General features: G+C 25.7%; 7 protein-coding genes and 1 pseudogene across 7 annotated transcripts, besides 1 other annotated feature; 5 read left to right on the top strand and 3 right to left on the bottom strand.

Moving 5' to 3' along the window:
* Positions 1-910: 910 nt before the first annotated feature.
* Positions 911-1,927, top strand: PmUG01_11038100 (conserved Plasmodium protein, unknown function; the record flags this gene model as incomplete). Its single annotated transcript, XM_029006039.1, has 1 exon — positions 911-1,927. The coding sequence occupies one exon, from the start codon at positions 911-913 to the stop codon at positions 1,925-1,927; it is 1,017 nt and encodes a 338-aa protein (XP_028862568.1).
* A 3,292-nt stretch (positions 1,928-5,219) lies between these two features.
* PmUG01_11038000 (poly(A) polymerase PAP, putative) lies at positions 5,220-7,283 on the top strand (the record flags this gene model as incomplete). The annotated part of the gene is made up of 1 exon (XM_029006038.1): positions 5,220-7,283. The coding sequence occupies one exon, from the start codon at positions 5,220-5,222 to the stop codon at positions 7,281-7,283; it is 2,064 nt and encodes a 687-aa protein (XP_028862567.1).
* Positions 7,284-8,153: 870 nt separating this feature from the next.
* On the bottom strand, positions 8,154-8,606 carry PmUG01_11037900 (conserved Plasmodium protein, unknown function; the record flags this gene model as incomplete). The annotated part of the gene is made up of 1 exon (XM_029006037.1): positions 8,154-8,606. The coding sequence occupies one exon, from the start codon at positions 8,604-8,606 to the stop codon at positions 8,154-8,156; it is 453 nt and encodes a 150-aa protein (XP_028862566.1).
* Positions 8,607-9,493: 887 nt separating this feature from the next.
* Positions 9,494-11,337, top strand: PmUG01_11037800 (annotated as a pseudogene).
* Positions 9,494-11,337: a sequence feature (conserved Plasmodium protein, unknown function, pseudogene).
* Positions 11,338-13,199: 1,862 nt separating this feature from the next.
* PmUG01_11037700 (conserved Plasmodium protein, unknown function) lies at positions 13,200-14,557 on the top strand (the record flags this gene model as incomplete). The annotated part of the gene is made up of 2 exons (XM_029006036.1): positions 13,200-14,301; positions 14,490-14,557. 2 exons carry the CDS (start codon positions 13,200-13,202, stop codon positions 14,555-14,557), a joined length of 1,170 nt encoding a protein of 389 aa, XP_028862565.1.
* A 1,374-nt stretch (positions 14,558-15,931) lies between these two features.
* On the bottom strand, positions 15,932-20,893 carry PmUG01_11037600 (conserved Plasmodium protein, unknown function; the record flags this gene model as incomplete). Its single annotated transcript, XM_029006035.1, has 1 exon — positions 15,932-20,893. The coding sequence occupies one exon, from the start codon at positions 20,891-20,893 to the stop codon at positions 15,932-15,934; it is 4,962 nt and encodes a 1,653-aa protein (XP_028862564.1).
* Positions 20,894-22,346: 1,453 nt separating this feature from the next.
* PmUG01_11037500 (putative oxidoreductase, short-chain dehydrogenase family, putative) lies at positions 22,347-25,013 on the top strand (the record flags this gene model as incomplete). The annotated part of the gene is made up of 9 exons (XM_029006034.1): positions 22,347-22,447; positions 22,601-22,812; positions 22,929-23,058; positions 23,150-23,262; positions 23,471-23,637; positions 23,747-23,874; positions 23,982-24,134; positions 24,255-24,360; positions 24,963-25,013. The coding sequence occupies 9 exons, from the start codon at positions 22,347-22,349 to the stop codon at positions 25,011-25,013; spliced, it is 1,161 nt and encodes a 386-aa protein (XP_028862563.1).
* A 60-nt stretch (positions 25,014-25,073) lies between these two features.
* On the bottom strand, positions 25,074-26,276 carry PmUG01_11037400 (conserved Plasmodium protein, unknown function; the record flags this gene model as incomplete). Its single annotated transcript, XM_029006032.1, has 1 exon — positions 25,074-26,276. One exon carries the CDS (start codon positions 26,274-26,276, stop codon positions 25,074-25,076), a length of 1,203 nt encoding a protein of 400 aa, XP_028862562.1.
* Positions 26,277-26,577: the final 301 nt, after the last annotated feature.

Raw genomic sequence — 26,577 nt, 5'->3', positions numbered from 1 at the left:
AGAAAAAAATTAAATTCTTTGAAAATAAAAAAATAAAATGAAAATTATTAACGAGTTTTTAGGCGGAAAGAAGGTTCAACAGATTTTAGTACAGTGAACAAATTTCAGTGAAATGAAGATTGAAGAAGTGTACAATTAAGTATAGAAATGTGTTTAAATAAATATATACATATGTATATATTATTCATATATGATGATAAAATAGAACGAACATATTGTAAGAAAGAAGGAAAAGCCCTTTTTAATCGTGAAAAATTTACAAAAAGAGCTTCAAAAATTATTGCAAAAAGTACAAAACACGTAAGAAAAAAAAAAAAAAAAAAAAAAAAGTGTCATAGGTAAATTATTTTTTTACCTATTATTTTATTTTATTTTATTTTTTTTTATTCCATCTTGCACAATGAAAATATGTAAAAGGAGGTAGTCGTCAAATAAGGAGTAAAATATTAGGGCACACCACCTATGTTCGTAAAATAGAATTAGTCAGGTATAGAATTACATATATATAAGTATATGATAAAAATAGTCGGAAGGCGAAGAAAAGAAAAGTTTCACAGGAAGTTGACTACGAACACCCATATATACACATAAATATATGTGTATATATAAACGAGTAAGTACGTTTGAAGAAATTTTAATTTAAGCTCTTACACATTTTTTAAAAAAAACACCTAAGGAACAAGTGAAGATTTTGGATAAACGCCAAAAAAAAGTTTTTTTTTTTTTTTTTTTTTCAAGCAGAAAAAAAATAATAATTAAATATATAAACATGTAATATACATTTATATGATATAGAAATATTTAATACACCCATATATAGTGCGGAAATATATAATATACATATATATGGTATAGATATACATAATATATGTGCACACATTTGCAAATTCAGCCTGTTCGGAGAGTTAAAATGAAATTGAAGTTTCTAGTAAGTGATGGCATTTTAAAAAGAGAAAAAAAAAAAAAAATGTGTAATTTTATGGTGCTATGTAATAATTTATGCTTGTTAAAAAATTACAATGGATGTAATAAGAAGATATTTTCTGATAAAGAAAAATGGAATAACATGTTAAGTTTTAAAAAAGGTTATAAAAATTGTTCTGACAGTAGCTTCATCGGAAACAACATATATGTTGACAACTCAAAAAGAAAGAATTTACATAATAGAAAGGCAAATTTTATTAATTTCGCAGGTATTAGTAAGAGGAACAGAAGTGAACAAGGAAAAGGAAGATCATCATTTTTAGTAAATGACAATTTATTTTATAGTCATATAATTTATAAATTGGTTCAAAAAAAAAATAAAAAGGATCAGAATTATATTTCTAACGATTTCTTCTACCACTTAAATAAATTTCACCTACATTTTGTGAACAATTATTTTAATGAATTTTACTTAAGATTTACCAAGACATCCAAAATATTTTTCGTTGTGTTATTTAGCTTGTCCATATTCTTAACATGTTTTTTAATAACATCTTCCAATTATTTAGAATATAACATAATACTCAAGTATCATATAAAGTTTCTTTCTTTGCTTTTTTCCTTTTTTTCATCATATTACTTAGGATTACAAGTTACCAATTACTATTTTACGAATAACGCTTATTATTTGTATACTTTTTATTTTTTGGTTAGTTCAATTTTTTCCATTTTTATGGCGGATTATGATATATGGGCATCCTATTACTTTCTTAATTTAAATTTTTTATTTTTTCTAGCTATTAATTATTATAATATGTTTTTAAATAGGTTGCCAAGTTATTTATTTAAAAATGTGAACAGAGTAATTTACTTTTCCCTTTTGTCAAGTTATTTAGCAGTAAACAAAGGAAAATATATTGAAAACAATATTGAAATATTACGAGATGAAAATGTGGATATAAGTTTTTTCAAATTGTTTAAAATAATTCCGTACATCTTTTAAAAAACCAAAAAATCTAACGTTCAAGAAGTGCGTAATTCCTGCAGGTGTGCATGTTCATATGTCACTGTACGCACGTATGCATAATTTATAAGTGTGTGCACGAACAAGTCCTTACATATATATATTGAGGTGATATGATGCATAAACTTATGATATAATACATAAATGCATATTTATACATTACTCTTGTACCTGCTATTTTGTAATTCACCCTTTTATTTGTAGTGGTAAACACTGCGAATTTTTAAGTGCGTACAAAAGAGAAAAATAAATTAAATAAATAAATGAACAAATGAAAGAATAAATAAATGAATGAATAAATGAACAAATGAAAGAATAAATAAATGAATAAATAAATGAACAAATGAAAGAATAAATAAATGAATAAATAAAAGAACAAATGAATGAATAAATAAATGAACAAATGAAAGAATAAATAAATGAATGAATAAATGAACAAATGAAAGAATAAATAAATGAATAAATAAATGAATAAATAATTGAACAAATAAATGAACAAATAAATGAACAAATAAATAAATATATTATTAAAACGTCCAAAGTGTTCTATTTATGCTTTTATAGGTGTATAAAGTAAGCGAGCTGTTGAAACTTTATAGACTTTCAAAAATAAACTGAAAAAAAGAATAAAAAAAAAAAAAAAAAAATTACGTATTTTTATTTCTTATAAAATGAAAATCACTTGTGCCCGAAGATAGCAGTGAACATGTAGAATACGTGTATATTTGTATGTGGGAACGCGAATATATATATGAATATACATATGTATATACATACATATATATATTTATATATATACGTTGCGGAAGAATTATAAAAAGGCAAAGTAGGGGATAGACGATGTCACTTTATACAAGTTAAAAGCACTTTTTTTTTTTTTCCATAAAAGGAAACAAAAAAATAAAGAACTTGCGAAATGTGAATTTTTTTTTTTTTTTTTCTCTCCTTTTATTATAACAATTATTGATGTTAGGGATATGCATTTTTATTTTACCATAAATTCTTCTTTTCCAAAGTTTAATTGAAGCTATTTTTTTTTTTTTTTGGAGTTAAAAGATCTTTTTATGTTATGTTACTACATCATGCAGTTTTACTTTTTTCTTCATTTTTTGAAGCGTCCTTTTACGTATTGTTGTTTATTTCTATATACAAATGTATGTATACATAAATACATGTATATATAAATATATGTATATATAAATACGTATATATATAAATACGTGTATATATATAATACGTGTATATATAAATACGTGTATATATAAATACGTGTATATATAAATACGTGTATACATAAATACATGTATATATAAATATATATATATATAAATATAAGTATTTATAAATACGTGTATACATAAATACATGTATATATAAATATATATATATAAATATAAGTATTTATATATACACGTATATATAAATACATGTATATATAAATATATGTATATAAATATAAGTATTTATATATACACGTATATATAAATACATGTATATATAAATATATGTATATATAAAAATGTGTATATATAAAGATGTGTATATATAAATATGTGTATATATAGATAAATATATATATACATTTCAAAACGGACCATAATTCTTAAATTAAGAAAAACATACATGTGTAATGCTGAACATAAAAAAAAAAAAAAGAAAATTTAACTAGAAATAAACGACTAAGTGAAAAAAATTCATATAACATAATATGCATAACATACGTAATATGCTTAATATATATTATATTTAAGTATTATGAAAAATGTTCAAGGATAGAAAAGCAGCGATTGTATTATATTAAGGTACCAATATCATACGCCTTCTTAACAAGATAAAGGTATAATAAAAAAAATAGGTATTTAAGTATTCTTCATCAACAGTAGCCTCATTTAAAATAAATACATATTATACTCACATATATATATGTACATGTATATAGATGTATATATACATTCATATATCATTGGAAGAGCGTCCCATATAATTATCGCACTGTTATTTAATAATACCATGTAGTAATTTTTATTTATTCCCATATTTGAATTAGTAATAATGAAAATAATTACTTATTTCCATATAGCAATAAATGATAATGTACTAATGCCATTTTTCTTGTATTTTTGGTTTATATGATTTACTTAATATCGTCTGATATATAACATATATATAAATTATTATCATGATTTCATATATGCTACCTATCATATAATAATATGTATTATATATAATATAGTCCATTTGGTAATAGGTAAAACTTGTGTGTATATTTAAAACGTATATAAGTGTTCTATGCACAATGAGTATTTCGTGTAAATTTGAGAAGGCCAAAATTTTATTCACTGTATTGTACACATATATTTGTTCGTATTTAAGTTAGTATGTATGTACGTATACATGTATACATAAATATATATTATGTACAGATTTATATGGACGTTTTTTCCTTTTTTGAATACAAAACTAATGTCAAATGATACTTCTTCCTTTTAATTTTTCATACTTTAGAAACACTTTTCATGTATTGTATTTATTATTATTTTTTTTTAATTAAAATTTTACCCGATTTTCCAGTTTTTCTTTTCACGTACCAGTTAATTATTAACCGAACTAATTTTTAATTAGAAATGTGGTTAAATTTTATGTTTGTTTATTTAAATTTTTTTTTTTTTTGAGAATTGATAAATAATTTTGTATCCATTTGAGTAGACGTGGTAACTTGTTTATACATCTGTATAAGCACCACCATTTTACACCTTTTTATGCCATTTCGCACATTTTTACAATTTTTTTATTCTTTTTTTTTAATTAGAAAGTTGCTTTTACCAGTTTTTAATATGATATACATGTGTGGACTTCCCACCATTCATTTCGCAGTGTTTTTCTTGTTACACCACACCCTTGGTGTTTTCCATTTTTAGAAAATTAATTTGAACATTTTCCATTTCTTCTGTTTTTACGATTTTTACCGTTTATTTATTCTTGAAAATTTTTTCTCCTCTTCACCTAAAACGTTATTTGTTTGTATTGCACCTGCTTATTATACTTGATTAATGTACATGTGTATTGTATATGTGTACTGAATATGTTTAAATAGGTCCTTATTGCATACGTTTATACTTTTTTTAAACGCTACTAGGTTTCGTTTGTTTCACGTCATTATTATTTCATTTTATTTTGTTTATTTATTTTTTTTTGTGTCTGTGCAAGTTTGTGTGTGCAAGTTTTTGTGTGCATGATTGTGTGTGCATGATTGTGTGTGCATATTTCGTAAATGCAAACTGTGTATAAGAGTGAGAATTTAGTTGAGAGCAGCAACTTTTTACTGCGGAGCCATGAGTCGATAGAGGACTTGATAGAATTAAGAGAAATAAAAGAAGAGAATGAAGAAAATTACTTAAATTACAATATAGAAGGGGCATTAAATAAATGTATAGAAGATAAAAAGAGCGTATTATTTCTAAATAGAAGAGAGATTATTACTAATACAGATTCCATAAATGAAAATAAAAAATATGATTATGGTGTATCTGATCCTATATCATTAAATAGTCCAACAGAAGAGGATTTAAAAAAAGGAAATGATGTATTAGAATTATTAAAAAGTTATAATTTATTTGAAACAGAATATGCATTAAAAAAGAGAGAAAAAGTATTAGGTATGATAAATAAATTATTTCATGAATTTGTAATAGAGATATCAATTAATCAAGGAATAAATGAAGATGAAGCAAAACATATACATGGTAATTTGTACACATTTGGTTCCTACAGATTGGGTGTGATAACACCGAAAAGTGATATTGATTGTATTTTTCTAGCACCTCAAAATATAACAAGACAAATATTTTTTAATGAATTTTATTTAAAATTACAACAAGATAGGAATGTACGAAAATTGCAAGCATTACCAGAAACATATACCCCTATAATTCAATTTATATATGATGATGTTGATATTGATTTATTACTAGCCACATTACCATATAGAACCTTAAAAGATTGTCAGTATACGTTAGATAATGATTATATATTAAAAAATTTAGATGAAGTAACAGTCAGATCACTGAACGGTATAAGAGTAGCAGATATTATACTAAGTTCTGTACCTAATAAAGAGAATTTTAGAAATACATTAAGGTTTATAAAATTATGGGCAAAAAGTAGAGGTATATATAGTAATATCCTAGGATTTTTAGGAGGAATATCATGGGCATTGTTAACAGCAAAAGTATGTCAACTTTATCCAAATTATAATATAAGCCAACTAATTACCAAATTTTTTAGAGTCTATTCTATATGGAATTGGAAATATCCTGTTCTTATACAAAATATAAAGATGTATAATGTGGATGGTTTGAAAAATTTCCCTGTATGGAATCCTGAGAAAAATATCAAAGATAAATTGCACGTAATGCCAATTATTACTCCTGCCTTTCCTTGTATGAATTCCACTCATAATGTTACGTATTGTACTAGAAGTATTTTAATAGAGGAGTTTAAACGTGCTCATTCGATAATAACTTATATGGAACAGAACCCAGGGAAGGACCTATCATCTTTCATGAATCAGGTGAACAGTATGAGTAATGTTAATGATATGTATAATAATAATAACGAAATGATAAAGGGTGGTACACCCACCGTTACAGCTACTTCTAGTGGGAGTACCAGTGTTTGGGCAAACATCTTAGAACCGCTAAATTTATTTTCATCATATAAGCATTTCTTACATATACAAATTATGGGAACGGATGAGGCCATTTATAATTTATGGAAAGGATGGATTGAGAGTAAAATTCGATTATTATTTAAAAAGCTAGAAACTATTAATGAACTAAAAATTAGACCATATCCTAAATTTTATACATATAAAAAGGATAAAATTTACCATTCCTCTTCGTTTTTTATTGCTCTTCTTTTCTTTTTCAAAAATACCTATTATGATAACACTCATTATCCTAATAAAACTACTGCTAATGGTGGAAACATTACACTTAATCTATCTTACGCAATAAGAGATTTTATAGAAATTGTTTTGAATTGGCCACAAAAGACCAAATACCCGAACTCATATAAAATTAATATAAGTTACCAAAAAAGATCACAGGTTCTAGAATTTTTATCAAGTACATCTAACACGGACGGTGAGCAGGACATCAGCAGTAAAAAGCGTGAAAAAGAAAAAATTTTAAATGAACTAGATACTATCGATAATAATAATAGAATCAGTAGTTCCAGTAATAATAATAATATGGAAATCTCTAACGAACACTGTCGCGGTGAGGAGGAAACCATAGTGGACGAAGAAGAAATGTACAATCGTTTGATTAATTAGGAAAATTCTGAGCATTCGTTCGTGCACATGCATAAGTATATATATATATGTATATATGGGTGTGCACGTATATACGTATATATTTGCTTGCATACGGTAGTATATTATAACTGTAACGCCCTTCTACCCGGACGAATCCACTTCTTAATATGCGCAGAAACATGGATACAGCATTTTGCACATTGCGCATATTTTAGTATGAACTGATGTTATTAAAAAAAAAAAAAATACAACTTACGGATAGGAGATCAGATAAAAAAAAAAAAAAAAAACCACACATACAGATACATAGAGTACTAACATTTGCGATTATATAACAAATACAAAAAAAAAAAAAAAACACTTTTTGGGTTTTTAAAAATAACAAATTAACACATTTTACTAGCAATATCTACAGGTTCATTTATTGCCATATTTGCCATTTTTCTTTTCTTTTTTTTTTTTTTTTTTTTTCCTGCTCCTCTATTTATCAAGATTGCATTGGGGGATAAATAAGCTAAATTCACATCCCCCAAATTATTCCTTATTTTTTTTAAGTTATTTTTTATTTTTGTAAAAACAAAAAGAACTGGAATTTAATTAGCTTGTTACTATAGTAATGAAAAAATGTGTATGTAATGAAAATAACAACGAAAATAATGGATAAAAAAATAACGAAAATAATAAAAAGGGCACTAGCAGTTGTGGAAAACGGTGAGAAAAGTGCCAAGTTGACAAATGGGCGTCTTTATTTATATAATGAAAAAAGCTATTTGAAAAAAAAAAAAAAAAAAAATGACAACATTATAAAATGTCTTTGAGTTTACAGTGAATTTTACAAATAGTAATTACTAACAATAAAAACTCACATTTTCATAACTGATTTGAAGTTTATTTAATTTGTTTGCTATGTTGTTCCATTCTTCGGTTTTCTTTCTCTCTCTCTTTCTCATTCTCTTTATCCGTATTCTTCTCCTTTTCCTGCTCCATATTCTTCCCCCCTTCCTCTAATTGTGATGTTGGCTTATTTTGTATTACAGGATCATCTCTGTTCGTTGGTATATCCTTCTTTCCATTAGGTGTATTAGAAAACTTATAATGATTGAAGTAGGACTGTCTTAAAACTTCAGGGTTATCATATAATATTGGATACATGTATTCAGTATGTAAAAGAAAATTAGGCACAAATTCATACTTTTCCATTATATGATATAAAGAAAAATTTGTAAACTTTTTTAATCTCTCATCCTTTTTTTCTGGTAGTAACGGCATAACTTTTTTCGTGCTCAGCTTTTTAAACCACTGACACATGCTTCCGTAGTCTTTTATACTAACCTTCGCCATGTTCTTCACTTAATTTTATTATTTTATAAATACATGTAAATATATATGTATGTATTTACGTAAGTATATATTTAACTACAAATTTGTGCTTATGAAACATACATATGCAACAAGTACCAATATATGCTCACTACACTTTTCACTTTTTCTTTAGATATTACTAAATTGTTGAAAAGATGTTTATAAAATGTGCACTATTAATTGGTATGTAGCTATCAAATATATTTATTTATATGAAAACTTCATATCAAAGTTTTTTAAATGAAGAGGCAAAAAGAAATTTTTTATGACCATCAATTATTGTAAATTTACCTTTACTCTTACAATATATATTGTATGTATCCATCCCATATATGAATATATGTATGTAAGAATAAATAATCTTTTTTTTTCTGCTTCCATATGGGTGAAAATTACAACTGGTGAGGAAAAAAAAAAAAGAAAAATGTGTATAATAATTAAAAATATACATATAATGCATACATAAATTTATGTATATCTATACATTACTGTGACGTAACATTGCATGAATAATTAGTAGAAGAGAACAATTTTTGAAGAAATATAAAAAAAAAAAAAAAAAAAAAAGAACAAAAATGGAATATATTGTATACATAACCTCATTGTGGACTACATAAAAAACTGCTTTTTTGGATATATACGAATTCTTCCTCTTTTTTTCATATAAATAGTTTAGGCCGCAACACTAGGGAAAATATGTAATATGTGATCTATAACTGTATGTGTGTATATATGTATATATATGCTTATAATCTTCATACGAACAATAACTTATTCTAAAGCGAGAGTACAAAAGAATGATAACATGCTTATATTATATTCCCTTATTTTTTCTTTTTTTTTTTTTAAGATAAAAAGATAAAGAGATGCAAAATGCATGGGATAAAATTAATAAGGATATGCAGAACATTCACCTTGTTATATTGACTGAGGATGATAATATATATTTTAATAAGGGCTTCAACCCAATAGAGGGTTATGTCAGTAGTAGTACTAATTAGGGTATACAAAAAGGGGGAACAAATTTCACTTCTGGGAGTACAGAAATATTGTCTCAAACGGAATGCGATATTAAAATTGTAGTATCATTAAATAGTGAAGAAAAGGAAAAAGAAAAAACAGTAAAAGTAAAAAATATTTTATATGAAGAAACTGTTAATAATATAAATGTATTTAATAGTTTCATAAACAGTGAAAAAGTTCATTTACTAATTTATGCGTACAAAATTAATTATTATACATCAGAAAAAAAAAAACTTTTCCTGTTAGATTTTATTTACATGAGTAAATACATTTTTCTCATTTTAACCAAATTTTTGAATATAAATCTAATCGATAAAAGGGAGTTTACTTCTATGAATAAAGTAGAATATGAATATAGTATTGCACATTTGTTATTTAATATTTTAAAAATAGACAAGCTACAAAAAATGAATAATAATGCCTAAGTACTTAAGCAGCACAAATATAAAGAGGACCAAATAAATTATGTGGAAAATAATTATAATTGTAATAATAATAATGCTGGTCAAAATGAAAAGCAAAAAATAAAGGAGAACGACAGGGGAAATTACACCATCAATGTAGAGGAAAAAGGTTCGGCTATGATTATTACAAGAGAAACTAATAATATTTATGTAGAACATGAAGAAGCGCAGTATTATGTTCATCTTAATGATAAAGAAAATCCTTTGGGAACCGATTTAAGGAATAATGAAAATTTGAAAAATAGTGTTATATATCATATAAAAAAAATGATCAGAATGAAGATATTATACATAAGAAAAATAGTCACGTAAATAATAATAATATAATTATAAAAAAAGAAGATAATAAATTTTATGAGGTGAATAACCGAACATATACCATTTTCAATAGTTTTACAGAGGGCGAAAATGGTAAAGATAGTTGTACGCAAAATATACATACAGAAGAAAATAAACTAAGAAACAGTAGCAAGCTTAGTGATGATAATGTATGTAACTCTATTTATGGGGATAAAAAAAAATTATTATACAAAAAATGAAAGGTCAAGGAATTATGCAAACAACAATGCGGCTTATAATAATTGTTTGGAAGAAAAAAAAAATGCATACATGATACAACTACAAAATGAAATTGACCTATTTCCGAGAAAAGCTGTTCATACAAGATGCAAGAGGATTTTTCAATAAAAAATGAGACCAAAATATATTTCAAAAATATCATAAATACAATAAAAGAAGAAAACAATGTTAAAATAAATTTGCTGAACGACAAAATAAGATATTTACAGGGAGGAATAGATAAAAATAATGAACTTATAATAAATTATAAAAAGCTAACAGTGGATGTAGAAAAATACCAAAGTGAAATTAAGGACAAAAATAAAATAATTGAAGAAATGACTCGTTCCAATAACACTTTGCAATATTATATGAACTCACTCCAGTTAAAATTAGTAGATAGGAACAAATTTAACGAAGATTAAAAGAAACTACTCACATGTTGTAAAGACAATCATGTGGATAAGCAAATAATTGTGGAAATGATAAAAAATAGTCAAGATACATAAAAAACGAATAATATTAAAAATCAAATTTTCCTCATTTTATGTGATATTCTGGGCATTAAAAATGTAATAGAGGGTTTGCAAGAAAAAATGACATCAGATCAGTTTTTGGAATGTCACGATAAAGAAACGAGAGATGTTCAAGGTGAAGATCTCTAGATTTTGACGTTCCGTTGTTTTGATTTTTACTGATTTTTTCTTAGAAATTAAGGATCTCTTGTGTATAGTTGAAAATTACAAAGTATTAATCAACTAGCAAAAATTTTCATTTCCCCTTTTTTTTAGTTTTTCCATATCATACTTATATATATATGCGCGTGTGTATGTATGTGCATGTATACCCGACTATAAATATCAACCGTTTTGGATTTTTTTTTTTTTTTTTTTTTGCCTTTTTACGGGATATTTGAAAATAAAATTGCGCACAAAGTACATTTATTATGAAACACAAAATGTTTCATATTTTGTTTCCTTTACCTGTTTTTTATATATTTTATATATTTATTTTTTTATCTACAATTTCTGATGTTATTCATTGAGCTTATGTTACTTAATGATTTATTATGTATTTTTTTGTAGCTTATAATATTTTTAATATTTTTACCGAAATGCAGATAAATATTATAATAATATTTTTTTTTTTTTTTTGTATTTTTTAATGTACTATTATCGTTCATTTTTTCTGACCATGAAATATAAATTTTTCAATATCAAGAAATGGGGAAATCTTTCTTTTTTTTTATTTGCTGATTATACATTAGCCTTGATATATTTCTATATATAACGTAATATGTGTACATAAAGTTAACTCAATTATTATGAGTTAACATTTTTTTCTCTTAATTTTTTAATATAAGAGAAAGTGGGGGAGGAAAACATAAAAATAAGTGATTGCAGCATAATTTTGTTAAATATTATACCTTAGGAAAGCAGTTTTTTAATAGTATAAATCACGTAGAGAAAACAATTTTCCTTAACATACATAAATAAAAAATTAACAAAATTATGAACGTTCATAATAAAATCGTATAATAAAAATGAATTTCATTTTCCTTAACATACATAAATAATAAATTAATAAAATTATGAACGTTCATAATAAAATCGTATAATAAAAATGACTTTCGAAGAATTTATATATAAGAATAAAGAAAAATTCTGAACGTTCAGAAATAAATGTTAATTGCATCATTTTAAAAATAAAGAAAAAATAACAAGAACAACAATTACAACAACAATAATAGCAACAACCGTTGCCATACACATTTTTTTGATATTTATGGTTATTTAGACATTCATTTATTAAATTATTAAATAAGATTTATGCTTTTTCCCGTTATTTTCCACTTTTTTCTGTTATTTTCCGTTTTTTCCTTATATTCTGTTTTTCATTTTTCTTTCTTTCTTTTCTTTTTTTTTTTTTTTCCTAAATAAATAGCTATTTAATCTGTAGATTAATAAAAAAAAAAAAAAAAAAAATTTCATTTTGTTATAAATATAAGTCATTTTATTTTTAATAGATTGTAAACAGTTATATTAAAATCTTAAAAACTTATAGCAAGAATAATTGCATACATATAACATAGAAGTAGCATTATCTGGCTATTATAAATATACGGAAAAATAAACAATATTCCTATTGTATTAGTTAAATTTAAAAAGCAATATATATGCTTTTTATTTTATTGTTCATTTTTCTTACTGTTGATTATTTATATTCTTTTTAAAAAAATAAGAGTGAAAATTTTTTCTTTTAATTTATGAATAACTTTTTTATTTTCTTAAATTACAATTCACATTTTATTTTTAACAATTGAATAAGGGCATGTTACGCAACTGCAATATAAAAATTTTATGGAGAATAGGAAAATAACCTACATTATATTAAATTATGGTAAGGTGTCGAAAAGAAGTTATTGTAGAGAGCTATATAAAATGAAAGAAAAAAAAAATATATGAACACTATATTTTAACATACATTTTGTAATAAATAAAAAAAAAAAAATGAAAAAGAAAGCCTCATGCATACATTTATTTCACAAATCAATAAAAATAATTTTCAGGGAACAATAAATAAATTTAAAAGTAATAACGACGATATGAAAAATAAAAAAAAAGATTTAGAAAGCGCAATAAAAGAGAAAATAAACAACAATGGAAATGGACAAATAAACGGCAATGGAGATGGACAAATAAACGGCAGTGGAGATGGACAAATAAACGGCAGTGGAGATGGACAAATAAACGGCAGTGGAGATGGACAAATAAATGGCAATGGGAATATACAAATAAATAACAATGGAGATGGACAAATAAATGGCAATGGGAATATACAAATAAATAACAATGGAGATGGACAAATAAATAACAATGGAGATGGACAAATAAACGGCAATAGAAATGGACGAACGAACGAACAAATTTATTTAAGCAATGAAATAAAAAAAAAAAATTCCTGTAAGGCACATTCTGAAAGAAAAAAGCACCACAACAGTAAACACAAATTCTCAAAAAATTACTTTAAATGTAGGTCAGAATCGTTTTCGAAAAATGAAAAAAGTATTATACATACAATCTTCCAAAGTGAAAAAATGGTGTTAAAAGATGAAGCTATATTATCAAATAAACATGATATAAATATGTCAAATATGGATAATTCAGAAGACACGTATAAATCTGAATCCTACGAGAAATTTTTCGAAATAGATAATGAAGCAAAACATGAATTGTCAGAACATGTTAGAAGATTAGTAGGCTGTAGAAGTGAATCAAATCAATATGTTAGAGATGCTGAAAAACGTTCTGAAACTGACAAATACAGTGATTTGTCCAATAAAAAAAGAAAAAAAAAAAAAAGGTCAATAAGAAAAAAAAAATTAAAAAAAAGTAAAATAACTGACCATGATGAGTATGATGAAGATCAAAATTTTAATAAATTGAAAACATTTTATAAAGGAGCGCATGATGTTACTACTCATTATATAACAAAAATGTTCAACAAGAAAATATCCTTTGAAAAAAATATGGTGGAATATGATAACATATTGTCTAAACATGGTGAAGATCTCATTAAAAAATTTGACATCTTCGAGGAAGAGGAATCTCTTTGCTCCTCCGAGATAGGTTGACCCATATTTAATAAAAATAGAAAAAATAAGAAATTTGAGGCCGTAAACTTTGAGTGCTTCTAGCTGAAGTTTTCATTTGCAATTTACGCGAACATTTATATATATATATATATATATATGTATTTACGTATATATACATTTGAACATACACATGTTCCCATTTCTCTTTTACTGTACTTTCAGGGAATGATTTTGTGGATAACATATGTGAGTACTTTACCTACCTTATGTTCTTAACCTTAAAAACGTGAAGTGTGTACCGATGAGAGGCTTATGTTCGTTTACGAAAAATTGAAGTAAAAATGGTTTGAACCTTTTATATCCTAAAATGCATACACATGTATATATATATATATATATATGTACGTTCTCTTAGTGTACAATTTTTTCGCGCTCAATTTACCCTAGTTTTCTAATTTTCCTTTTATAACCAGCTGTCCTAAATGAGGGTATATACCTGCATCATTTTCTTGTAGCCAGATACTTTTTTATTTTATGCGTCAATTTTTTTTTTATTTTTAAAATTGTATATTTTTTTCTATAGTTTTTTAAGTTGTCTATTCATACTGATATGAATTATTTTTTTTTTTACATTTTCTCGCTTTTTATTTTATCATTATTTTGTGATTACACTGCTTTTTATTTGTGTCTTGTTTATTTCCGTAGCATTTTTAACTGTGTTGATCCTCCTTAAAATTGTACATAAGAATATATATATATATATATATATTTATGTATGGAACATCATATTTTGTATTAGTGCTATGCTGCTTACCCATGGAAATTCCTGTTCATGTATTTTTTTTATTTTATGACTTTTGCAAAAAAATTAAATAAATCAGAGTGAATTCAAACATACTGAAACATACTGAAGCACATTAAAATAAAATATAACAGAATTTTGAAAGGCATATTGGCTTCCACTGCACACACCCCAAATGAATAAGCATAATACTGAATGTGCGATGTGGATTACACTTACTACACTTTAGAACAATCTGTTGAAAAGATATAGTTTGTATAAAAGTTGCACTCTACATCTTCAATAAATGGAAAAAAAATGAGAACTAAAAGAAAAGGAAAAGGAAAAGGACAAGAAATATAGCTTATTCGCGAAAAAACGGAACAAAATAAAAAAAAAATTCTTTTGGCGTTGTACATGTACAAAAAAAAAAAAGTAATGAGTAAAAAATGTAGAAATTCCTCTAATCTATGAATTAAGGTTTAATATGAATTTCAAATCTGCAGCATTTTAAAATCTCGTTTTCAACTAAACTAGTGTATGTGGGTGTATATGTATGGGCCTATATAAATAAATAAATATATATATATATACTCATACATACGTACATACACGCGTATGCGCTAACAGTTAATTAAGTCAAAAATGATAACAGCACTTTTTAAAAAATTAAAAGACACAAGACAGTGTTAATTAAAAATGATACAATACTAATGGCTTTGGTCGCACAAAAAAAAAATTGTTTCAATCATTCCTTAAGCTACAAAATTTTTTTTGTAAATTTTATATAAAAATAATATAAACAAAAGCGTAATAATAATAGTAATGCTAATAATAATAGCAGTGAATCATCTCTTTTCAATTTGCAATTTTCCAAAACTAATTATGAGTACGCTTTTATGACGACAATTTTATTGTTCAGTAAATCGTGCAAATTCCAAATATGTAGTTTATAAGAAGACACAATTTCGCTTATCGACTGAAGTTCAAAATTTTTTAATACATGAGAAATTGTTATAGGATTGTACTTGTTTAGGACCTCTGAAAAGGAATACAAATTTTTGTTCAGATCAGTAAGTAAAAAAATTATTCTATTTATTAAATTTTTCATTAAAGCATTATTTTCATTAGACACTTTCTTCTTGCCTTGGTAATAAATAGACTGTATTATTAAAGTAAAAATAGTAATGTTCTGTACAAGATAGTTGTACTGTTTAAATACGCATGACAAGTTTATTATTTGATATGTTTTATCATTAATCAAAAGTTGCTTAAAATTGTTTAAATTGATAAGTAAATATGACCATATAGTTGTATAAACAATCTGAATTTCACTAATGCATTCTTCAATTCCAGTACTATCGGTTAATATTTTTATGTACATATTTATATTTAAAAGTAAACATTTAAAATATAGTATGGAGCCTGTATTGTACATGTCGTTATGATACGCTGCTTGCAATATTTCAAATGTTTTAAATAGGTTGCAGAAATACTCCGTTTTATACAAATCGGCGTATCCATTTTGTACGTCTTTTCCCCTTCCTGCGTCTTCACTATGCAGGAGTATTTCTTCCCCCGTTAGTTCGTTCGCATCGTAACTGCTATCCTTAATTCCATCTTTATCACTTTTGTCATTTACTCTTTGCAAGGATGAGCCTTTTACTTTTGCGCGGTCACAATGACATTCGGTCCGGGTAGAAATACCACTAGTGCACTGGGTTAGGCCATAATAATTGACAATATATATGAGGTAGAAAAAGGCGCATTTAGCTTTGTTAATTGCTTTCTTTTTTTTAACATCTTCAAGAGAATAAAAATAAAACGATTTGTGAAAAATGTAAATAATAGTATTTAAAATTATAGAATTTAAATATATCGTTTGAACGGGATAGTTAAACAGCTCCGTTAAACAAATATCAAAAGGGGATGTTACTGAGCTATCATTAAATATCGAATTGTTTTTATTATACGAATTAAAAATATACTTATTTCTATAACTATAATTATCCTTATCAAAAGTTACATAGGTATTATTGCTAGTAAAAAAATTAATTTCTTTGTCACCATGGTTATAATTTACATGTTCCTTTACTTTTTCAAAAAGGATGGTATGATTATTTTCACTGCGATGTTGATCATTTTTAGTATCATGGATATCAGTTCTACTGAGTAATAATACATCATTCATATTTCTACAATTTCGTAGATGTTCATAATGACTAGTTAAGTAAGTACTACCTTTCAAATTATAAAAATTTGATAGTATTATCATAGGGTATATTGTTTTTATGTCTCTAAGTAAGTTAACACTATTTGCTTCTGAACAGTTCAGAATTTTTATATCTTTTAAGAATTTCAAATCAGCTAACTGAATTAACGATTCGTACACTATATGATTGTAAAAAAAAGTATCATACGATTTGTAAAAAGTGTAATGAAAAGATGGTATGTTATATTTTATTAACACAGTCTGGTTGTCTATAGTTAAAAAATGATACTTATCTAGTAACAGTTTTGAGTAAAGGTTTTTAAAAGAACAAGAACAATCTTCATATATTATATCCTCTTCATTCAGCCTTTTTAGTAAATGCATAAAATCGTTTGTTATAATACAACAATTTGAGTTATCATTCAAAGTAGAGTTTTCAGACGTGTTTAATAATTCGTTGGAACGACTATTATATTCTCTCTTAGCATTTGTGATATCCTTGTCTGTGATACATTTGTCAATTTCTATTACCTCTATAGTACAGTTGTTGTTCTTTTGTTGAGTAGAATTAGACATCTTTTTCGATATATCTACCTTAGCATTTTTATTCTTAACCGGGTTGTTACTTATACTGTTAATCATATCCTTTAGAAATGGAAATTTTGTTGAATATTCGTTATGCATAATATAATTATTTTTCAAGCTACTAAATAAGTGGACATAAAAAAGCCCTTTCCCTGCTAAGATCTGCTTCTTAAAAATAAATAATAGCTTAATGAAGTAAAAAACAATACTTGTTGTATTTAAAAAGTACGAATTTACAATTTCGTTAATTTTAAAAAAAGAATAATTTTGAAAACATTTTGAAATAGAACTTTTCAAATTACTTTGTTGAACATTATAATAATTCAGAATTAATTTTAATAAATTATCTTCATATTTATAATAAGAATAACTAAACATATGAATGTATAAAATTGGGGAGTATGTTATGAGTTGTATATTTTTAATATTTAATTTTTCAACTAAGGAAGAAGTATTACTAAAAGTTCCAATAACACTATTCAGGTATATCGTTAAAACTAGTACATTTATATATTCACTATTTAAAAGAGGTTTTACTTTTTTTTCTTCATTTTCTTTTTCATTTAGCCGAATTTTGTAATCATAAGAATATTTTAATAAACTCAATGCGATTATATAGTAGGATCTACTAAACAACAATACATCTTTTTCACACTTAACTGAGTTCTTTTCTTCATTTATATTTTCAAACGACTTATAATTATGAGAAAAAAGAACGATTGTTCTGTTATCATCAGTATGACTATCTTTACCATTTAAGTCGTCATAACTATCAATGATTCCTACATACTCATCAACACTGCTGCAGTTTCCAATATTTAACTGTTGATGATTATTATTTATTATAGTATATATGTGTGTACCATAATCAGAGTAGCAATTTTTCTCAGTTTTGAAAACTTTACATTTGTCTATGTATAAGGCCATTTCAACCAAAAGGATAACTACGTTATCATCTTTTAACTTTAAATGTGGATTATTCGTAATTTTTATATATAAAGAAAAAATTCTATCAAATGAGTCGTAAACATCTTTTTTGTATAATATGTATAGTAATTTTTCAAAATTGTATATCTGTTTGTATTGTTCTAAAATATTCTTTTCTCTATTTTTGCTTATCATTTCATTCTTTCCTTCACTAATGGATAATTCGAAACGTGTCATTTCGCTTCTAATAAATGTATACAATATTTTTAAAATTATTTTTAGAAATACTATCAGAACAGCTATCATGTCGTCTCTTAAAATGCTCAAGTGATGCTTAATAGAATAGAATATGTTGTAATGTTTACCTTCTTTTAATAAAATTAAAAAAAGTGTATACATATACATCTTTACATCCTGTTCGCTGTGTATTTTCATTACGTTCTTTTTGTACACCCCCACGGTTAACTCAACTTTCTGTATTACGTTTTCAAGGGGAGACTCATGGCAATTGCCTGGAGTATGGCTATTACTCGGAGTATGGCTATTACTCGGAGCATGGCTATTACTCGGAGTATGGCTATTACTCGGAGCATGGCTATTACTCGGAGCATGGTTATTACTAGGGGTATAGCTATTACTAGGAGTATGGCTATTACTCGGAGTATGGCTATTACTCGGAGTATGGCTATTACTCGGAGTATGGCTATTACTCGGAGCATGGCTATTACTCGGAGTATGGCTATTACTCGGAGCATGGCTATTACTCGGAGCATGTTTATTACTAGGGGTATAGCTATTACTAGGAGTATGACCATTCCTAGGAACATGGTCATTACTAGGAGCATGGTCATTACTAGTATAACTGTCACTGCTAGAAGCATGGCCATTACATATGCCATTACTGTTGTTCCCTTCGTGTAGCGAGAGTACATAATTCATAATTTCTTTGAAAAAGTCCTTTGAATACTCATCCCCCCGAAAAATACAATTCCAGAATGTGCTTATATTCCCAGGAACCGCTTTCAAGCGTTGCATACACGTGTTCATAAAACACTTTTGAAAGAACTCTAAATACATTAAGTCGTTTTTGTAGTACTTGAATACGTCTTCCACTTCGGATTCTCCCACTTTCTCCTCCATTATGACATTAGAACGCTTATTCAACAAATAAATGGTAATATCCATATATAAAATGTAGTAGTCGTAATTTTCCGGTAATTTTTTTATCAAAAAAATTAATATAGGTATAGCTTCTTCTAACTTATTAAAAATAAAAAATATATAAAATTTGTAGACATAATATTGCAATGGGTTAAGGAAAAAATTATTCGTTTTTGCATATTCATTTATTTTAATACATTCTTCATAATTTCTCATTTTTATATTTAAAAAGAAGAAAATCAGAAAAAAAGAAAAATTTTCCATTACCTTGTTATAATTAAAATATTTGTAGTTTTTTATAAAATTCAGGCATAAATTATATATTCGAGAATTATTATTCGAGTTATTCATATATAGTAAAAAACTGTTATATAGTATATATTTCGAATCATTTGTTATTTTAAATAATTTCAATGATAGATTACTGCCTTTATTAAAAAAACTGCCATTGATACAGTAATCAAATAGATTTTTCAGAACCCGTTCTACATCTAATTTCTGTCTATGCGCAAACTTTTCATTGCCACTACTGACAATGGTACTATTATTACTGCTAACATGACCACTGTCATTAATGCTCTTGCTGCTAGCAGTAGTAGAACAAACAGTGTTAGTAATTTTAACATTTTTTGTATTATTTGATGTTTTACCATTTTTAGCGATTTCCGCCTTCTTCAACTTTTGCTCATACAAACCAATGAACTTACTTTCCTCATTTAGATTTTCGTAAATATTACCTAAAATGTAAAATATATTCTCATCATAATCATCTGGATCTATAAAAGCCAACCCTTCTTTACACTCCTTTATTTCATTGACATACGAATGAAGCAAACATTTTAAAAGCAGGTATAATTTTTCATTTTTCTTGCTCTTCAACCCTACAGTAATCAGCTTCTCACTTTTTTTGAACGACTTTTCTTCAATTAAATTTAAAATTTCAATCGCCTTTGAATTCATTTTACTCAAATTTGCACAAAGGTGGAAGGACTCCACCGAAATGGGCAGCTACACTGTATATGTAAATATATATATATGTATGTACGAATAAATAAATATATATGCAAATATGTACGTACATATGCGAAGTGCTACGAGGAACCGCTGCTTTGGCTCAGCTATATTCTTCCCATAAACGTTATACGTTAATGATAAATATCCTAAAAAAAGGCGTATAAACACATAGATAAATCTATCATCTAATGAATGCATGTGAATAAGAAACTAGTAGGTTTATATAAATACAAATCTAATCCTTTTTCTACAAATAGGAAGCATATGGATGTATGCATATAACATTTCTAATAATTCTATAAAATAATCTACTTCAACAATATCTCAAAATTTCAACAGAAGAAATGCTCAAGCTATTCAAAATTTCAAAATGTGGATTGTTAAAATATAAAAAATTGTAAGATATATGCAGAGCTGAAAATATAAAGGATATAAAAATTATGAATATAAAAATATGGATATAAAAATATGGATATAAAAATTATGGATGTACAAATGTGGATGTACTAATGTGGATGTACAGTTATATATGTACAATTATATACGTACAATTATATACGTACGAATATATAAGTAGAAATATAAATCTGTAGGTACGTATGTATAGTACTGTAAGTATAAAAATTCTATAAAAAATAATATTAAATATAAGAGGGTAATAATGTAATAAATAAATTGAAAAAAAAAAAAAAAACAAAAAAAAAAAAGGTATGTACAGCAATATTTCTGATTTTAAAAAAGGAACAAGTTATATATGCATAACTCAAGTAAAAAAACAGAGATTATTTTAATAAAAAAAAAAAAAAAAAAAAAAAAAAAAAAAAAAAAAGGAAAAACCAAATCAAAATTAAACACAAAAGCAAAAAGCAAAATAGGGGTATACATACTATGCAATAGATAGTATATGAAAAAAAAAGAAAAAAAGGAAAACCATGTGTCATAGAAGGAATTGGGAAAAAAAAAAAAAAAAAAAAATATATTTATATATATATATATATAAATACATATACGTACATGTAATAATTATGTGCATATTCAATCGGTGCTTGTGTGTATATAGATGAGAGCAACAAACATCAACTAGCAAATTCAGAAGAATGGTTTCATGTTGATTTTCTTATTTCGTTTCATGTTCTCTTTTTAACATGTACATTCTATATAAATATGAGTACTTATAAATATACTTATACATAAATATACACAGTATAGAGATTTCTTCTTTGTGTTGCGTTATTCTTAAGCAATTTTGTATCATATAGACATTTTCTAAAGAATTATACTTCTATTATTTTTATTGAAATATTTTTTACTTTTTTCTTTAATTTTTTTAGCAACAGTCAGCATATGACAAATTTGAAAGAATCTAATTTGTGTATTTATCAATAAAATAATTAAAAATATGGAAGTAAAAAACAAGGAAAAATCATTCCTTTACATTATTCTTAATGATCCATCTTTGAAAAGATTTATTATTTTTCTTTTCATTTCAGGAGTTATATGGTGCTTCATCATTTATGAACCACCATTCCATGATACTTTTTTTTCAATTAAATGTATATCTATGTATATGTATGTATATATATACACACATTTGTGTTAGCATACATATATGTCTGCTTTATATTCATTTAAATGTCAACTGCTTTATTACAGGTTTTTGCCATTTTACAAAGTGCTTACTTATACCGTTTTAAAAAATTATAGCAGCCATTCGTCTGCTAATAACAAAATATATGATTATGGCACAAATATTATCATTATAGCTACATATTACATTATTCTACGCAAAAAAAAGGTTGGAGGTAGTATCAATGCTGCTGGAATGAACAGAATGATGTTAAAAGGAAAGTGTGTTATGGTAACAGGTAAATAAAGTCTTTATTCCTCATCACCGCAGAATGCTGGTAGAATTATGCCTTTTCCATACCCCTCCTGTGTTTAATTTTTTCAGCATGTTTTACTTTCCCCTCCTTTTTTTTAGGAGGTTATAGAGGTATAGGACTAGCGGCAGTTATCGAATTTTTAAAACTGGGTTGTGAAATAATCTTAGCTTGTAGATCATTACAACATATGGAAGTTGTTCGTGCAGACTTATTGTCAAAATTTCCTGAGTAAGAATATTGTATATACATTTTATATATCCCTTCTTAAGCATATATTCTATATATGTATATGTACATTTATTGCTTCTTTTCTATTTAGTGCAAAAATAATTTGTGTACAGCTGGACTTAGGAAGTTATAAAAGCATAGAAAATTGTGCGAATTATATAATGAGCAAAATTCCCAAAATAGATATAATAGTTAACAATGCCGGTAAAATTTCATTTTGCTTTGAAAGGTCAAAGATGTTTATATTTATTTATTTATGTATGTATTTTTTATTCATACATTTATGTAAACATTAAATGTCATTCTAGCAATTGCGTTATTTCAAATTTTTCCCGTTGTACTTCAAAAAAAAAAAAAAAAAAAAAAAAATATCTATATATATATATATATATATATATATATATATATATAGGATTTCTGAACCATAAGCGTGAGTATATTAATGGCTTGGAATCTACATTCTTTATTAACTACTATGGGCACTTTTATTTAATTAAATTACTGTACAAACGAATATTATTGGATGATACGTTGGTCGTAAATTTAAGCAGCATAGCGCATTGTATGTTAAAGGAATCGGTAAGATTTTATTATTATTATTTTTTTTTTTTTTTTTCCATTCGTCTTTCTATTGTAGCTATCTGGAAATATATTTTAAAAAGTATCATTTTTTTCTCTACCAATTTAGGATGTGAACTACGATTTTATTTACGAAAAGAATTATTCAGGAAACGTCAGTTCAAATTTATTATATAGGAGGGAATACAACTTTTCGAAGTTGTGTATGCTTTATTTTTCACAACAATTGCAGACTAGGTAAAAATGCGAAAATGGATACACACGGTGGACGTGCAGATATACACGCATATACATATACGTCTATATATACATATGTACGCGCGTTTCACAATTAAAAATTCCAGATTTGAGAAGGAAAAAACAAAAGCGTGTTCAGTGTCCATCAACCCAGGGTTAGTCAAAACAGATCTTTTCCGATATGAACAAAACTGGTTTCGAGCAATACCCAAAAATGTAATTTTTGCCAAATCGCCTTTGCAAGGTTCCCAAACAATTTTGTAAGTTTATTTTAAAAAGAAAAAAAGTTCATGTACAATTTTTTTTTTCTCAATTTTTTTGAGCAAATAATTTTTCTTTTTTGCATTTTATATATGTTACATGTTCATATTTTTCTGCAGGTATGTGTGCTTACAAGATCGAGATGAATTGGCCAAGGGATGTTACTATTCGGATTGCAAAGTAGACTACATAAGAGCCTACGCAAAGGACTTGCGAAAGTCAGAGGTATTTTATACTTATACACATATATGTACATATTAATGCTAAAAAACAAGGGTTAAAATATTAACATTTTTCTAAAGCTTCTGCTTAATTAAAATAATATTGATGATGCCTAATTGTTAAAAAAAAATTAAAAATATTCAATTATTAAATAAAAAAAAAAAAAAAAGATGGTCAAACAAAAAGAAATTTCACAAAATATTACGCCCGGGAGAATGCATATACATACATACATACATACATCCATACATACATACATCCATACATCCATACATACATACATACATCCATACATCCATACATACATACATACATCCATACATCATACATACATACATACATACATCCATACATACATACATCCATACATCCATACATACATACATCCATACATCCATACATACATACATCCATACATCCATACATACATACATCCATACATCCATACATACATACATACATACATACATACATATATGTATATATGTACATGTTTATGCAAACCTACTCGGGTACATGCCGCACCCAACAAGAGTATATCTATACCCACGTGCCTATTTCTACCCGTGTACACACTTCTACACATTTATTCCTTTCCTCCGCAGGATTTGTGGAACCTATCTGAGGAAATACTACTAAATAAAACAAAATTTTGAACAAAAAGATGATGGGCATGTAATGCCTAATGAGCTTCACTATCTTCTATTTTATAATTGTTATTGCATAAAATTAGATGTGAAATAATTTACACAGTAATTTAAGATAAAGTTATAGTAATGTTGAATAATAGGCTTTGAGTTCATCAGAATGTCGTTTTCGTCAATTGTTGTATTGTTAGCATTATATAGCATATAATAATTTTCATGTAGTTCAAATTTCTTGTCATCATCATTCATATATTTGTTCATCTCATCATATAATGTACATTTCATAAAATTAGAGAAATCATATTTTACAGCAATATGATTATACATGATATCATTTTTGTTTTGTGTATTTAAAAAGAAATCTCTATAATCAATAAATTTAATTACATATACAAACTCATCATTAACGTTTATTGCTATTAAGATTGGAATAAAATTTATTAACAGTCTTTTGAATAATCCCCTTGACATATTATCTCTAGTTTGTACAAATAAGTCAAAATTACTATTTTCTATTTGGTTAATGATTATATTTTTATTTTGTTCATATTTATCTAATATTAATATATTGGATGATGCTTTTTCACAATTCATCCTATCTCCTATTAGCCCGTCATCCTGTATCACGTTTCCCTTTATGGTCTTTCCCTTAGCGCCTTCTTTTGGGGGAATACCCAATTCGGTTGCTTCATGCATATCATATTTGAAAAGTTTGTTTTCAACCTGTTTTACATCATTATTGCTTGTTAATAATTTTAATAATTCTTCATAATTTTCAATACATCTGTACCACTTGTACTCAAAATCATAGAAACAAAATGGAATTAACAAAAGAGATAGGTGAACATTTATTACATTACATATATGTTCATATATATATGGGGTATACTCATATATATATATATTTATAAATATAAACCAGCTATGGTTTTTATTTATTATAAAATTATTTACTTTATTTTCAAAAATATAGTCATATATATTATTTATTACATTGTTAATATATAAATTATTTAATTCATCACTATACGATATTTTTATATTAATATATTTCTGCTTTTTTTTTTCCTCATTATGCGAAATTTTTGTCTTATCCTTTGTACTAGTTATTGTATGATACTCATCAATTATTTCTTCATCTTCCACATTATTTTCATCAAAATTAATAGTCAAATTTAGCTGTGATATAAGAATGTTCCTCTCACACACATAATAAATGTTACTCTGTAAATTATCTTCTTCTCTTGTTATGTTCAATTTTATTTTTTTCATTTTCCCCTTTTGCTTAAATATAGTATTCCTGTTTCAGTTAAAACATGCGAACACGTCTTCAATATAAATCCTCTTTTGTTAACTTTTTTTTTTTTTTTTTTTTTTTTTTTATCTTCCGTTCTTCCTCTTATCATTTACCAGAGGAAGGAGTTTTACCTATACACTTTTAAAATATTTGATAGCATATTATCCTTTCAAATATAAGCTATATTTTTTTCCATGCTTTTCTGTATGAAGGATTTTGCATGAAGATTTTTTTTTTTTTTTTATAGTACTTAGGAACATTTAGTTTTGTAACTGT

Source organism: Plasmodium malariae (assembly GCF_900090045.1).
Source record: "Plasmodium malariae genome assembly, chromosome: 11".
In the NCBI taxonomy this organism is placed as follows: Eukaryota; Apicomplexa; class Aconoidasida; order Haemosporida; family Plasmodiidae; genus Plasmodium; species Plasmodium malariae.
The sequence above is the reverse complement of the archived record's forward strand: the minus strand, read 5'-3'. Positions and strand labels throughout refer to the sequence as shown.